The following is a 15,912-nucleotide window of genomic DNA, read 5'->3' on the forward strand; positions in this document are numbered from 1 at the left end:
AAGGTCCATGTTTGAGTTTGAGGCGCAAATCGAGTTAAGTTTAAGAATTTTTTTTTCTATTTCTAGTCTTTTCGAGCTGCTCACGAGCTTCAGTTCAAGATTTCGAGTTCGAGTCGAGCTTGAAAATTTTAAGCTCGTGAGTTTTCGAATCGATTCGAGCTCCATTTCAGAGTTTTCGAGTCGAGTCGAGTCGAGCTCAGCAATACTCAAGCTCGACTCGACTCGTTTACACCCCTAACTATACTCTATTTCCTATTTTCCTCACCCAACCTTTAATTTTTTTATTTTGCTCACTGAACTTTACAGGAATCAAAACGGCGATATGACATGGCACAGTCGACCCGACTCGTTTACACCCCTAACTATACTCGACTCGACTTTTTAACAGCGTTATGACGTGGCACAGGAATCAAAACGGTGCCGGTTTGAAAAACTCAAATATACTCTAAAACAACATTATTTTGGTGAGTAAAATATGAGATAGAGTAAAGTTTAATGATTCATGGTGTAATTTACCCTTTTTCCTTCTCTTCTCCATTTTCTCTCCGTCGGCTACCACATCATTTTCATTCCAGTCACTGTCGACCGCCGTAGATGATGGTCATTCAGTCCCAAAATGGGATGGGTTGATTCGTCTCAATCCCCTGAGTCTGGATTTGGTGGTTGTTTCACCGAAAAATGTCCCAAAACCCGTGAATTTGAATTGAAATGTTTTGGTTTCTCATTTTCAATCTCAAATTCATAGATTTCGTAGCAGCTTCCGACAAAATGGATGTCAGATTCAAACTCATGACGTCGAGACGAAGCGACCCATCCCATTTTGAGACCGAATGACTACCATCTACGGCGGTCGACAGTGGCCGACGGCCACCTTTTTTATCTGTAAAGTTCAGTGAGCAAAATAGAATAATTAAAAGTTAGATGAGAAAAATAAGAGAGAGAATATAGTACAGTACGGTACGATATAATTTACCCTAAAATTTTAATATAATAAGAATTCATACCTCAGTAAATTTAAATTCGTATGATTTTACCTTTTTTTTCTCCAGATATTTTTCCCCCTTATATTATATTCATATATTTGCCTATAAAGATCTCCTTCAAACGGCGAAAGTGAAGGCTTCTAAAATACAGGAACGAAAAAAGCAGGGGAAGAAACATCTGTCATTGACTTATGTCGAGCTTTCGATTCTCTTCACCAATGGAAGAAGGAGCAGGTAGGTCCGTCAAGTGTGGTTCATGGATCCGTCGACCCGAAAATGTCAATTTGGTCGTGTTGGGACTGACCATGACCCGACCCAGTTCTTATTCTTCGGTTGCTGCTATCGAGATTTTCTCTTTTGATCCCAAGTCCAGTTCTCTGTCTTCCTCTCCATTGGTAAGCTCCTTTTTCCCCCTTAACTTGGGTGTTCGGGTGTTCGAGAAACATTATGTTAATGTTACATTTATTTATTGCTTTTTGTATCCACTCTTGGTTTTGGGAAAGTTGATTTCTGTTTTTAGGAATTTATGTTTTATATACTTAAATTTTTTATATTAGGTTAGGCATGAATTTGAAGAGAGTGATGGTGATCCAATAACCATTGCAGTGCACCCAAGTGGAGATGACTTCATTTGCTCTACCTCTAATGGCGGTTGCAAGTGAGTTCTTTCTATTTTCTTTTTAATTTTACTTTCCCCGAGTTTGTTAATTGTTGATTGTCATCGCTTGGAGATGAAAGAATATTCAATTTTCTTTTGAAACGCTTCGTGATGTTTATTAGGCTGTCATTTTATTCAATAATAATAAGCTTAATCTGTTCAAAAAGAAACCATTTCCAAACTATATGGTTACTCCCCTAAACCAAGCTTGAACGAATAAAACTCTATCTATGTTCATTTGTTTTTTTTTTTGAGCTTGTTCATATTCGTTGAGAAGTTCAAGCTTGGTTCATTGAACATTATGTGTGTATTCATTTGTTTAAATTAAATGACCATGTTCGCAAAAATTAAATAAACATGTTCACTACTAATTAAAATATATTCATGAAGGATACGCCAACAAATCTGAGTAATTTCAAACAAACAAACGAACAACAAATAAATGACTTTTAGATCTGATAATTATATTATAAAGCAATAAAGGAAAACAAAAAAAAAGGTATGTTCTAAATTATATCATAATCAAAGAATAAATGTGTTTTTGAAATGAGCGTTAAATTATTTATTAAAATAGTATCAAATGATTCGTAAAGAAGTTTGTTCTTTAGTATAAACAAAGTGAAGTCGTCTGAGTTCTGTTTCTTTAACAAACGAGTAGCAAAATCTTGGTTATATTTGTTTATTTAGCTTGATAAGCATATATAAGTGAACATAAATTGAACTTTTTCGTGATCTGTTCACCAAATTTTCTGTTTTGTTATTGTTCTACTTCTTTTAATATCTTGCTACGGTCGTGGAGAAATGCGAGGGCTCAAGGTATTTTGATCTTGAGGGTAATAATCATATAGTTTGGAAATGGTTTCTTTTTGCTTCCATTTGGCTTTGGAACTATTGGAGGGAGAAGTGGGGTATTGTCTCTTCTTAAGGGGGCTTTGTGCAACAAAAAAAAATATACTAGAAATCTCTTCTCTTTGCTCGGTTATCTGCATGTAGGGCTCTCTGCATTATTTCGTATGTGGTTGTGGACTCATTCTTGCCTGCTTTGGATTTGAGGAATGATTTCGTAATCAACAGTGTTCAGTTCTCTGTTCTGGATTTTTCATTCATATTCTTGAACCTTGCCCTTGTTTGAGTTGTTCACAAACTAACTTTTTGCTATGCTCATTGTTGATTCGATTATATGATATCCAGAAGCATAGTAAGTTCTTGGTGCTAATTTGAATCAGATTGCTTTGAGATGTCTTATGAGCTCTTCTAAATCCTTTATGTATTCATTACATAATGCATCAACTTTAATTTAATAAGTCTAGTTTTGAAGCAAATGTGGAAGACCTCAAATTATATTGGTTGTTTTAACATTCCCTCTTCCCTCCCCCTCCAAAAGAAAGAAAAAAAATATTGTGTTGGTAATATTGGTATCTGGAAATGGACTACTAAATCCTTTATGGCCTGAGATAGAAGGAGAAATTTCTACATTTTTAGATTGATGTTTATCATGACAAACAATTACTTTTGGAATGATGTTTGGTTAGGGGATTTACCTTTGAAACTCCTTTTTCCTAGGATTTATGCCTTATCATCAAACAAAATGGGAAATGTTGTAGATTTTGGTAGTTTTGATTCGATGGATGGGAGTGGAATATTAAGACTAGGAGGAATCTATGCGATTGGGAGGTGGATCAGTTGGTAGAGCTACTGGAATTACTTAAAGACATTAAATTGATTGATTCAGTGGAGGATTGTTTGCTATGGGACGATGCAGGTGAGGCGTGCAGGAAGTCTCTATCATCTTATAATGATGATTCTTTTCAGTGGAATAAATGTGTGTGGATGGGCTTAGTCCCTCCTAGGGTCAAGGCATTCCTTTGGCAAGTCTCACATAAAAAAGTTGTCGTGAGAGTGAAATTGAAGAAAAGGGGGGTTCCTATTGGGGATGATATTCTTTGCCCTCTATGTAATCGATGTGAAGAAACTGTTCAACATCTTTTTATTGCTTGCCAGGTTTCGTGGGATTTATGGAATAGAGTAATAGGCTTTTGGGGTATTCTGTCAGCTATACCCGGTGATCCACAGTCCCTTCTAAGCTCTTGGTCTGATTTAAAGCCATATTCAGCTGTGGAAGTTTATTCCAGGGGCAGTCTTATGGTCAATTTGGAAAATCAGAAATGAAATAATTTTTGGTAAAGGAAAACTGGATAGACTCATTTTGTTCTTCACTGTTCGGTTCAAACTAGCAAAATGGTTCCTAGCAAAGTATTCGAATATCTCTACTCAGGTGGATTCTTTGATTGGTGATCCTTCACTGGCAGATAATCTTTCGGCATTCATGGATTTGAATAGGCCTATGGTATGTTGGACTCCTCCTCCTATTGATTTTTATAAGATGAATATGGATGGAGCTGTTAGTAGAACAGGGATGATTGCTGGAATTGGGGGTATTCTGCGTGATTGGAATCGATCTGAGCTTATTTCCTTTTCACAAAAGGTTGGTCCTAATCCTATCATTCTAGCAGAATTGAAAGCTATCAAAAGAGGCATTGAAATCTTTGTCGCCTCAGATTGGGTGTCGAAGGGAAGACTCATTGTGGAAAGTGACAGTAAGCAAGCAGTGGATTGGATTCATGATCAAGCCACAGTTCCTACTTTCCTTTTTAATTTTGTTCAGGACTTGGTGTCTATTGTTTCTAGGCATGCTATTATTGTGAGGTGGATTCCTAGGAGCTGTAATTGCGAGGTTAATAAATTAGCTAAGGAGGGGATTGGTTGATGGTTATATGTGTTTCAGTGGGTTTGGGTGTTTAGCAGTAACGTTTAAATGGTGTATGTTTAAGTTTTATGTAACTCTCAGGAGTTCTATTTAGGCTTATGTACTTCGTTTGAATTCAATATATTGAGACACTCTTTTCCTCTTTCCGCTAGTTGGTTCTTACCATAGGGTAAAGAACCACTAAGAGGGAGGTTTTTAATGAAGTCTCCAATTCCTATAAAAAAAAATTACTTCATTTTAGCCTTGCTGACAATTCTTGGGCATGGTGTTTTAATAGAATGAGATATTTTCTTGTATGGGCAGGTTGTTTGAGGTGTATGGTCTGGAAACAAAATTGAAGCTGCTTGTCAAACAAGTACCTCCTCTCCAAGATGCTGGTCCACAGAAATGCCTCGCATTCAGTGTTGATGGTTCTAAATTTGCCACTGGTGGAGTGGTAAGCAGTCATCTTGAATTTGATTAATGCTTGTTTTCGTTTCTCATGTTGGTAACTTCTATCGTGATCAACAATAGGATGGGCATCTTAGAATCTTGGAATGGCCAAGCCTGCGCATTATTGTCGATGAAGGAAGAGCACATGAATCCTTTCGGGATATGGATTTTAGGTAAAAATGAACCTATTTGCATGCAATCTTAATGTAATTACTGTCTGGAAATGTTATTTACCATATGAGGTGCCGTTATGAGACTTCTTGCTCAACAAAAATATTCTAATGACCAATAAAAGGGGTTGAAAAATCATCTTGCATGTCATCTTTTTTGTAAAAAAAGTAAATCACGTGTATATTTTATGAAGTTAAATTTGTTTTGATGATTTTTCATTTCCAACATGACTTGATTTTTTCTTGGTTTGTTTTTCATACTCTAGCCTTGATTCAGAATTTTTAGCATCAACATCTACTGATGGTTCAGCAAGAATCTGGCAGGCAGATGATGGTATTCCTTTAATGACTTTAGCTCGAAACTCGGTATCATTCCTTTAACCAATGATTTTCTTTGATATATGCTAAAATTTGTCTCTGACTAATATTTGGTCTGTTTTTGTCTGTAGGATGAAAAGATAGAATTATGTCGGTTTTCCCAGGATGGGACAAAACCATTTTTGTTTTGTGCTGTTCAAAAGGGTAACCATGCTTTAGTTTGAAGCAAACGATTTATTTTCAGTTATTAAATGACTTTTAAAAAACTGCATGCTGAAATTTGTCAGGTAATAAAGCAGTTACTGCAGTTTACGACATAAGCACATGGAATAAAATCGGGCATAAGAGGTTACTCATAAAGCCTGCTTCTATTATGTCTGTAAGCCTCGATGGAAAATATTTAGCACTGTAAGCCTTCAGCATTGCCTTTTGGATTTCTTTGTAGTATCAGGGTTCATGTTGCAAATTAGAAAAACGAAGCAATTGGGTTGGTTTGGTTTGGTTGTTTAAAAAAAAACCCTATAGTATTATTAACTTTCAAATCTATATTCCCTAGTTATGTTTTTCCACTGTAGAATTTTGTACTTGCCTTCTATGTTACTTGGATCTGGGGATATATTGCGCACAAATATGTTTGTTGCATACAAATATGTGTCATATGGATATTTTGTAACTTTTTTCCATGTATTTGAAGAGTTCTTGGAAGGTCATATCCTTGTAACCATGCCCAAAAATTTAAATATGTTGAACATGAATATAGCTCGGTTTGATACAGCTTTACATTTAAGATCTCTATTTCCATGGTTATAATGCAGCTGAAAGTGTTTGGGTGTGCATGTGTGAATGTGTGAATGCGTTAATATCTATGTTATTCGGACTCAGATGCGAGTGTTGGATGCAAGTATGAGTCCGACATGGGCATGGTCCGATTTTTTCAAGTTTTTCCATGTATATGGAGGATCCTTAGAAGTCATAACTTCATAACCATGTGTCAGACGCGAGTTCCGGACATGGGTATTTTAAGAAATATGAAGAGTTTGAGCAACATTAACTCAAGATACAAGTCATCTATGTATATGTAAATGTTTAACTTGCTTGGCTTCTCGTGAAGATAATTGAGTAGGGTCTGATGAAAAATAAACGAGTTTCGGTCATGGGTATTTTAAGAAAAATGAAGAGTTTGAGCTTCGTGGTTCAATATACATGCCATCTATGTAAATGTTTAACTTGCCTGGCTTCTCATGAAGAGAATGGAGTAGGGTCTGTTGAAAAATGAAGTGATAGATACAGAGAGTTAAGAATGTAGTAATCAAGATTCATAAATATCAATCACTGTTTTAATGATGCTATGGAAAATATTGTAGAACAGATTACATTTATGATGAACTCCAGCAATATGCTCATTTGAAAAATATGCTTGATTGTTTTCGTCACAGGGGAAGCACAGATGGAGACATTTGTGTGGTTGAAGTAAACAAAATGGAGATCAGCCATTGGATCAAGGAGCTACACCCGGGTGAACCAATTGCATCGCTTGAGTTCTGTCCTAGTCAAAGGTATGGTTTGGTGAAACGAGTGGTATTTTTGCTAATCATTTTCAAGAAAATACTTGTATTTAGCTTTCAGTAATAATGTCTCTAGATTGGGCCTGTCTGTAGTCAAGTCTTAAAAGATCATGAATCTCTGGATCATTCAAGAGCTTTCTCTTTGAGATTATCATGGTGTTCTTTTGTCTTTTGATAAACACCTTTATCTTTGCTGTAATTCCCTGTTCTCCTCGTCAGATTACAATTTTTACCTTAATGAATTTAAGGCAATCTGTCACTGTAATGATTTTTTTCACATTAATGAATTTGTTAGAAATAGTATATTTTATTAAATGATGGCTTTGGATCGTGAATTATTTTTGGTGGCTTTGGATCGTGATGGTTCTTTTAGTGGAGTTCCCTTTAGAGGCTGTTGATTTCGTTTTAATGGTTGCAGGTGTTGTTTTTCTGTTCTGTTATGTCCTTAGGTGTTGGGTTGTTTTTTCTTTTGCTGGAGGTGTAACTTAGGTATAGGGTGATTGTCTATGGGGCTTTGTGGTTGAGGAGGTGAGAGTTTTAGGTGATTCTGATTTTTTGTAATGGTATCCCGTACGAGGGTATTCCGTGTTTTCATATGTATTGGGTGTTTTATTTAATGAAATATGAGGTACTCTTTTCTTCCTTCCAATATTCGTTAACATACTTGCTAGTAATGTGGATGAATACGAAGGGAGTTTTTAATGAGACCTCCAATTTTTATCAAAAAAAATAAATAATAAATGATGTTTTTGATCATTTTTCAGTTTCTCTTTTTGTAGTTATATTTTATTTATTCGAATAGCAGCTTTAGTTTTTCTTTTCAAGGTAGCATTTAGTATTTCTTTATTTCTTTAAAACCCTAGTTCAGATCTTTGTTCCAACTTCTCATTTTTCTTGAAGTACCCATGTCAGGCCCTTTTTCGAACATGGCTTTGGGGATAATGACCCTCCATATACATTAACAAATTTGGAAAAAGTTGAACATACCCGTGTTGGACACGTCCATCTTCAGAACTCGTATTTGAGTTCGAGTAACATGAGACACATATAATACCGGGTCCAGCTCCTTGATTTCCCATGTCATTGCTTTGTTGCAGGGTTGTGCTGACAACTTCCAGTCAATCGGGAGCCATGGTAACAAAATTAAACGTTCCTGCAGATTGGAAAGGTAGCTTCCCCTCTCTCTCCTCTCTCCGTGGGATGCGTATGAGCAATGTTATCAGATACAAGAACGATTATATCTTTGTGTGCAGAGTGGCAGATTTACTTGATGCTTCTGGGACTGTTTTTGGCATCGGCAATTGTTTTTTATGTGTTCTTCCAGAAATCGGATTCGTTTTGGAACTTCCCTCTCGCGAGAGAACAGCAAGCAAGACCGAAGCTCGATTCATTTTTAGGGGATGCTCAGTCAGAAGATGTGTTCGGACCTTTAGATATGTGAGTATTTTATCCGATCTAATCGATACCGGAAGTTGTATCAAAACTATAGATAATTGGGTTCGCAGTTTTTCTGCGCATTAGCGGTTCAATATGTTGTATTAGTGAGTCCAGATACTTAAATTCCATGGAAAAGAAACTACAAATACTAAATAAAACGTCTTTACGAAATTACGTTGAAGATATATCAGATTTCAAGTCTGTTGATCTTTAAGGTGAAGTTTTTGAACTTGAAAGATTATTCAGTTACTCGGGTATGAGTGTCGTAATGGCCTCTCCAACATGTATATTTATATACGTTTATCATAATTCATGCATTAATATAATGTATTTTGATATATTATAATCTTGTCTTATTTTGTTCTATTTCTTTTCATGTATCGTATTTTATCGTGTATTTTAATTATATATATTGTGTTAAGTTGTGCGTGAAACTGCAGGAATAACCACTCCATCAGAGCAGTACGTTTGAATTAAAAAAATACATTAATTACATTATGATTTGATTAGTTATATTTTTATTAAATAATTAGATAAAAATTGATAATCTAATAAAAAAGTTGAGAATGCTTCGAATTTAAAGCTGAGCAAAATTCGATTCAACTTTAAAAATTAATTTTTTCAATTCGACTCGAAAAAATAGATTTGAATTGCAATTTTATAAATTTGACTCGATTAGAAAAATTTTAAGTTTGAATCGTATTGTAAAATACAACTCGAATAACTTAGATAATAATTCGAATAACCTAATTTTTTTAATAATTAGTAGTTTGATTTTTAAGTTTGAGTAGAGTATATCCCTTATGATATATGTATATCATATATAAAGAAAAATGAAGAAATATATATATATATATATATATATATATATATATATATATATATAGAAAACATTTAAATTGAAATTAAATAATATTATAATATTAAATATTTACAATTAAATTTAAATAAAAACTTAAAAATTTAACTTAATTCAACTCAAAAAAAGTAACTCAATTTCGAGCTATAAAATAGGAATCATTAACTCGAAAAAACTCAAAATTTTTTAAATCAACTCAATCTAATGCTCACCCTATTTGAGGCAATTAAGAATCAAAATTTTGTCATATAAGCCAATTAAGTAATAGGGCATGTTTGATAATTTATTAAAACAAATAATTCATTAAAAATTAAAAATGTAGTATTTGAGTTGATAAATTAAAATTAAAATTATTTATTTGGACTTTTTTTAAGATAGGAAAGTAAAAATATTTTTTATAAATTTTAAATATAATATTTATCTTACCTAAATGAGAGATAAAAAGAGGGGAAATTCTAGAATACTCACCACTAATTTTATAGGTAAAATTTACAAATGGTCATTAAACAATATCAAAATTATCCTTTTGAACAAATAGCTTTTAAAGTTAGATAATGAAAATGGTAACAAAACCGTTAAGAAATAGAGAAAATAACCTCAGTGACAAAAAATTCCAGATAATATACGATTTTGACCAACTTTTTTTGAATTTGCGAAAATGACCAACAAAATCGCAATGCAATCTCTAATTCGCATTGCGATCTCCACTATCGCAAATTCGCGTTGCATTTCGCGTTGCGATAATTGAAAATCGCGTTGCGATTTTTCATTTCGCGTTGCGATAGTCTACAGTTGTCGTTGCGATTTTCCAAATTCGTTGCGATTTTCCAAATTTGTTGCGATAGTCTACAGTTGTCGTTGCGATAGTCTACAGTTGTCGTTGCGATTTTCCAAATTCGTTGCGAAAATTCGTTGTGATAGTAAAAAAAAGATTTTGTTTCTTAAGAATTTTCTCTAAAAAGATAGTATCCGCGCGGACGTGTCGAAGATACGTATTACCACGACCACGACCACGACCACGACCCGAGACGAGACGAGACGAGACGAACGGCGGCGGCGGCGCGCGAGAGTCCCCTTGTTCTCTATCACTCAACAAGAAAGTGGGAAAGCCAAGCCTTAAATACCATTCCCAATAGTGTTTCCAATACTATGTGGGATTTGAGCATTACCAACACTTGTTCCCAATACTATGTGGGATTGAGCCTTAAATAGTGATATTATTTTTGAATGTTTTGCTTAAAATTGCAATAATCGCGATTGATTGTAGATTGACTTTTAATTATGACATATTTAATTGTATAATACTAATGCAATTAGTTGTTGATTCAGTTGTTTTAAGATGCATGATTGTTAATTGTTTTCTGAATAATCACATTGTATTGGAAACAAGTGTTGGTAATGCTTAATCCCACATAGTATTGGAAGCACTATTGGGAATGGTATTTAAGGTTTGGCTTTCCCACTTCCTTGTTGAGTGATAGAGAACAAGGGGGACTTTCGCACGCCGCCGCCGCCACCGTCCGTCTCGTCTCGGGTCGTGGTCGTGGTCGTGGTAATACGTGTCTTCAACACGTCCGCGCGGATACTATCTTTTTAGAGAAAATTCTTAAGAAAAAAAAATCTTTTTTTTAACTATCACAACGAATTTGGAAAATCGCAACGACAACTGTAGACTATCGCAACGCGAAATAGAAAATCGCAACGCGAAATGGAAAATCGCAACGCGATTTTCAACTTTCGCAACGTGAAATGCAACGCGAATTTGCGATAGTGGAGAAATGCAACGAATTTTATATTATAAATATTAAATTTGTACCATATAAATAAAAATTATTTGATACTATAATATTATAAAATTATGGATGTATGATTTTTAAATTACATTTAAATTTATTAAATAATAGTTAAATGCTTAAATTACATCATTAATAAAAAAACTAATTTTATTATTTGATAATATAAATATTTTAACTTCAAAAATTATAATTTTTTTATTTTAAAAACATAACAACAATTAAATAAATAATTAGTTATAAAATAATTGTTCTTAATAAAAAAATTAATTTCATTGTTTGATAACTGATTTTTTTGAAAATATTTTTTAATTTTAAAAATAATTTATTTTTATATATTTAAAAAAAATCTATTTTTTATAATTACTACTGAGAAATGTTGAAATGTATTAAAGTGAAATTTTAGTTATGATTGAGGGGCTAAATATTATATTTTTCATTAATTTAGTATGTTATTCACCCCTTGATAACATTTAAAGATTGTTATTTATTTTTTAACACAGTTCAAAGTTAAATGTCTATTTTGTAACTTTTAAAAATTCAATGATATCTATTTTTGTCAACCAAACCATGGTGCGCTCATGTCCCTCAACCATGACTCCATCATCTCCACTGTGTTTCATCGATGAAGCGGTACAAGAACGGTTTTAAGGGCTCAAGAATCGTCGAGTTTTCTTTGAGTTAGGCTTCATCTTCTCTGACGCTGAAAATGCCGACCTCGGCAGTGATGTCATGAACATTGTTCACCAGCACCAGTGGCAAAAATTTGCCAAGCATCCGGGGAACGTGAATGTCTCTCTTGTGAAGGAGTTTTATGCCAACTTAACTGACCCAAACCAACATGTCGTGGTGGTTCATGGTATTTCTATTCGCTTTACCTATTCAACTATTAATCATTATTTTAACTTGTAGGATATTGTTTATAACCACACCACATTCATAAAAGAGGCAAATAATGAGACTTAACATGGAATATTGGAAGACCTTTGTTTCTCAAACACAAAGTGGAATAGGTAACAAGCCAGCCGACGATCGGTGAATCGTGAAAGCCTACAACCGATAGCTAAGTTGTGGAATCATTTTATAAAGCACAAGTTTCTCCCTACTGCCCACAACACCACGATCTCACTGCAGAGGATGCTTCTGTTACACTCTATTTTGGTGGGGTGTTCGATTGAAATAGGGAAGATAATTGTGGAACAAGTTCATTCTTGTTTGAAGTGGCCCGCTAGTGCCTTAGTATTTCCAAACCTCATTATGGCTCTCTGTCGTAAGAAGAAGGTGCCAGATGAGCATTTTGATGAAATATTGCCTAGGCTGTCTGGTATTACAAAGGCCAAATTGTCTATATTACTTGGATTCAAGAAAAACAAGGGCAAAGAAAAAGAATAGAGCACTTCCCGCGCTAATGCAACCCAAGATGCCAGGGCAAAACGAGATGCTCTAGAGGAGGCCACTAAGCAAACCCAAGATCACTTAAAACAACTGACCAACAATATGATGACCTTCTTTGCTTATGTAAAGCGTCGGGATGAGTTTGTGGCGAATGTTTTCACGGAGATTCTCCCGCACTTTAATCTTGATATCTCAGTCTTTCCTGATACGCTCTTGTGCCCATCTGAGAGTGTCAAGGCATTAAAAGAAGCTCGCCAGCCCGGTAATAATGAGGAGCCAACCGATCCTGATCCATTCTACTCAGTGCCAACAACTGAATGTTAAGAAACTGAGCTCCATCTCTCAACCTTATCAGTACCCCCATAACCCACAGATCCACTAGAGGTAGCACAATCAGAAATGCCGCAGCAAATCCCTCTGCAAAAAGAATAGACGCCGGTTGAAGAATGTGTCTTGATGAGAGGAGCCTCAACTCTCCTAATCCCTAAAGGCCTTAGGACCCCTACTACACCAGCATCAGATTCTGAACACTCTAACCCCACAAAATTGCGCAAGCGGCCAAGTCGCACAACTGTCGCACCACCACCAGCATAAGTAGTCAAGGTACCTTGCATTGCATTACATTGCATAACATGTAGTCTAGTTTTACTTAGTTTTTATTTAACATTGAGGTAAATGATTCTCTTAAGTTTGGGGAAGATAGGGTTCTCAATTCATTGCATGATAGTATTAGTAGAATGAATATATCATGGCATTAGTAAGTGTTCAAATTAGTTTTCTGGAATAAATAAATGATGCCCGATGATGATGAACTCTTTATGGCTATAATTGAATGTACATGACTGTTGAGGATGATAGATCAAACTCTAGGACTTTCTTCTTTGTAATTTTTGATACACGATTGTATGTTTTCTATGCTTAAGGAACTTAGAAATTTTTTATAAGAGAATTCTTGCATGTATTGGCATAAAACTTTTATATGAATGATGAAAACCTTGCATAAAAAATTTGCAAATAAATGCTTCTGCATATCTGTAGAGGGACACTTCACTATGCCATGACATTGCTTGGAAACTGCATTTAAATAAATTGTAGCCACGACATATGAGTGAATGAAAGTAGTCATAGAATTACTCTACCTGACTAACTCGGGGGTAGAAGGTATGCTCCCTTTCACTTAAAGTGTGGGATGATAGGTGTGATGAGTTGACTCCCCTCGTAGTAGTGTTAAAGAAGAAGAAGAAAACAATATGGGAGTAAACTTGTAAATGTTGTGGCAAAACAAGAGAGCTTGCTTAGAAATTTTCTAGATTTGTTAAGCATGAACTTGATACAATCACACGCACACACTCACACAAAGGATCTTGCCCTAGGGGATAGTGCTTGATTTCTTAAACTAGTATAGCATGTTGAACTCAATTGTTCTGATGGCTAAAATTCTATCTCATATGACTAGTTTGAACCTGAACTTGCCATGGTATTTTTATTTTGCTTAATATTATCCATATTTATGGCCTTTTCACTTAAGTTATTGACTGTTTAAAGCTCATATAGGAGCATATAGTTGCATGTGGTAAAAATATATTTTACCGTGGCATTTTATTTTGTAAATGATGTTGCGTTATGGGAAATGTGTTTTGTTTGATGATGTATAAGTTTTGGGAGTAAGGATAAGCAAAGGGAATTGTCGTGATATGCTGAGACTGCTAAGCAGAATGCAAATGCCAAATTGGACGACATTTTAGAAGCCGAAAAAATGAAAGATGATATTTTCAAGAGCCATATGTCCTTGTCTTCATGTTCCCTAACCGCTAGTCACCTAGGAGGGAACATCTGCCACCTGGGTCGCCTGATTCTGTCGGGACCACACCCAACTACAAGCTGCCCAGGAGGGGACCATGCCCAACTGTTTAGGAGGGGACCACTGTCACATATGCTCACCCCCTCACGTGAAGGGAACCTGATCGGTGTATCCTAGGAATTTTAACACAAATTCTTAGGTTTATTCCCCCTATAAATAGTATATGAAGCCACCAGAAAAAGGAGAGACTTTACACGCCGTTTTGAGCTTAATTTTAGAGAGAAAAATGTCTCTTCTTTTTCCATTAATCATTTTTGCCGTGGCATTCCTCCATTAACAAGCTAGAGGGAGTGGCGAGCTAGCCATTCGAGAGGAGATAATGAGTTGGGCCAGTTCGTGGTGGCCGAGGAGAGCTCCGCCAGTGCACGTAGAAGGATTTTCCTCCATCATTTTGTTGTTTGCTTCCATTTATCTTATTTGGGTTGTATGGAACGGATTAATTTCATGCCTTGTTGCTTGGAATATTCAAACCCCACCATGAACTAATCTTATTTGGTGGGAATTCCTTATGGATACTTAAGTTTATTTTAAGGGATGGTTATTTTGTATGTTGTTATTTGTTTTGCTTATGATGTTTAATACTTTAAGGTTGTAGGAGCTATGAGAGTAGTCATTCTTTATGATAATGCTTAGTGTTCGAGAGAATGACTAAGTAGCATATCCTTAGTGTTCGAGAGAAACTAGGGAGGATCCACATAAGCAAGGAGTTCTAGATAGTAACTATACCTAATCCAACCTTAGACATAAGGCTAGGATTTCAATCGACTAAAAGGAGTAGTGATTGGTCGAGAGGTTAGATGCTAGTGTTAATGCTAAATGGTATTGTCGTGACATATTCTGTTATCTGAACCAATAGGATCCTTGTACTTGCTAACGCCAAGAGGTATTGTCATGGCATCCTCAACCTGTCGAGTCTCTTGACTAGAGATAGAATAGGGCACCTTTCGTAAACTCTGTCAGGCAAGTAAGGCATAGAAGTAAGACCATCCTAAAAATATAGACTTAAGTTTCCTAAGTGACTCATATCATTCATTCCCTTAGTAGCTTGTTGTGTGAGGAGTCTAAAGTCATTTTAATTAAATCCAATGTTTACATTTTGTTTTGCCTTTGCATTTTCAATTGATTCCACTACACTCAATTTAATTTTTCCAAGACATTTCCATCCACTTTGCCATGACATCTCTATTTTCTACCATATTACATTACACCATCATTCCATTCCCACCAACATCCATTTCATTTTTCCACAACATTCTCATTTGTACATACCGTCACTAACTATACTTAGGTAAAATAGATAATTGCTTTGATTGAACTTATAAATTTCCTCCAATCCCAGTGGATACGATACTCACCCATCGTTGTATTACTTGCTCGATTGTGTATACTTGCACATATTTTCGCGACCATATTTAGTAGTCACAATTAGCAGACAGTAACATTTTAAGAGCCTTTCTCTTGCTTTTTTCCTGCTCGTTTGTGTGGGTTTTGTATTATGAGCTGAAACTAAGGGTTATGATTTTCATATCCTTCTGTGGGCTTAGGAAGAAAGAAATCGAGAGCGTCTCCATGGCCGTGTTGCCCAAGTTCTATCTCAAGAATCTTAATCTCCAAGCTTATGAAGTTTGGTCTAAAACAAGTTCGAGACTTGTTTTCACAAGTATACCTAGAGTA

General features: G+C 35.3%; 1 protein-coding gene across 1 annotated transcript; it reads left to right on the plus strand.

Moving 5' to 3' along the window:
• Window positions 1-1,125: 1,125 nt before the first annotated feature.
• LOC120144390 (SEC12-like protein 1) lies at window positions 1,126-8,457 on the plus strand. The gene is made up of 10 exons (XM_039158455.1): window positions 1,126-1,378; window positions 1,541-1,641; window positions 4,712-4,844; window positions 4,922-5,013; window positions 5,277-5,376; window positions 5,460-5,532; window positions 5,616-5,736; window positions 6,765-6,884; window positions 7,991-8,061; window positions 8,147-8,457. The coding sequence occupies exons 1-10, from the start codon at window positions 1,175-1,177 to the stop codon at window positions 8,332-8,334; spliced, it is 1,203 nt and encodes a 400-aa protein (XP_039014386.1). The 5' UTR covers window positions 1,126-1,174; the 3' UTR covers window positions 8,335-8,457.
• The last annotated feature ends 7,455 nt before the right edge of the window (window positions 8,458-15,912 follow it).

The sequence above is a fragment of the Hibiscus syriacus genome, unplaced genomic scaffold (assembly GCF_006381635.1).
Source record: "Hibiscus syriacus cultivar Baekdansim isolate YM2019G1 unplaced genomic scaffold, ASM638163v2 tig00110889_pilon, whole genome shotgun sequence".
Classification (NCBI taxonomy): Eukaryota; Viridiplantae; Streptophyta; class Magnoliopsida; order Malvales; family Malvaceae; genus Hibiscus; species Hibiscus syriacus.

What these genes read in the sequence shown, in the direction of transcription:
- LOC120144390 (XM_039158455.1), top strand. Translation starts at nt 1,175, where the DNA reads ATGTCGAGCTTTCGATTCTCTTCACCAATGGAAGAAGGAGCAGGTAGG. An exon ending in ACCTCTAATGGCGGTTGCAA is followed by an intron (nt 1,642 to 4,711) that starts GTGAGTTCTTTC and finishes TTGTATGGGCAG; the next exon opens with GTTGTTTGAGGTGTATGGTC. An exon ending in GAGTTCTGTCCTAGTCAAAG is followed by an intron (nt 6,885 to 7,990) that starts GTATGGTTTGGT and finishes GCTTTGTTGCAG; the next exon opens with GGTTGTGCTGACAACTTCCA.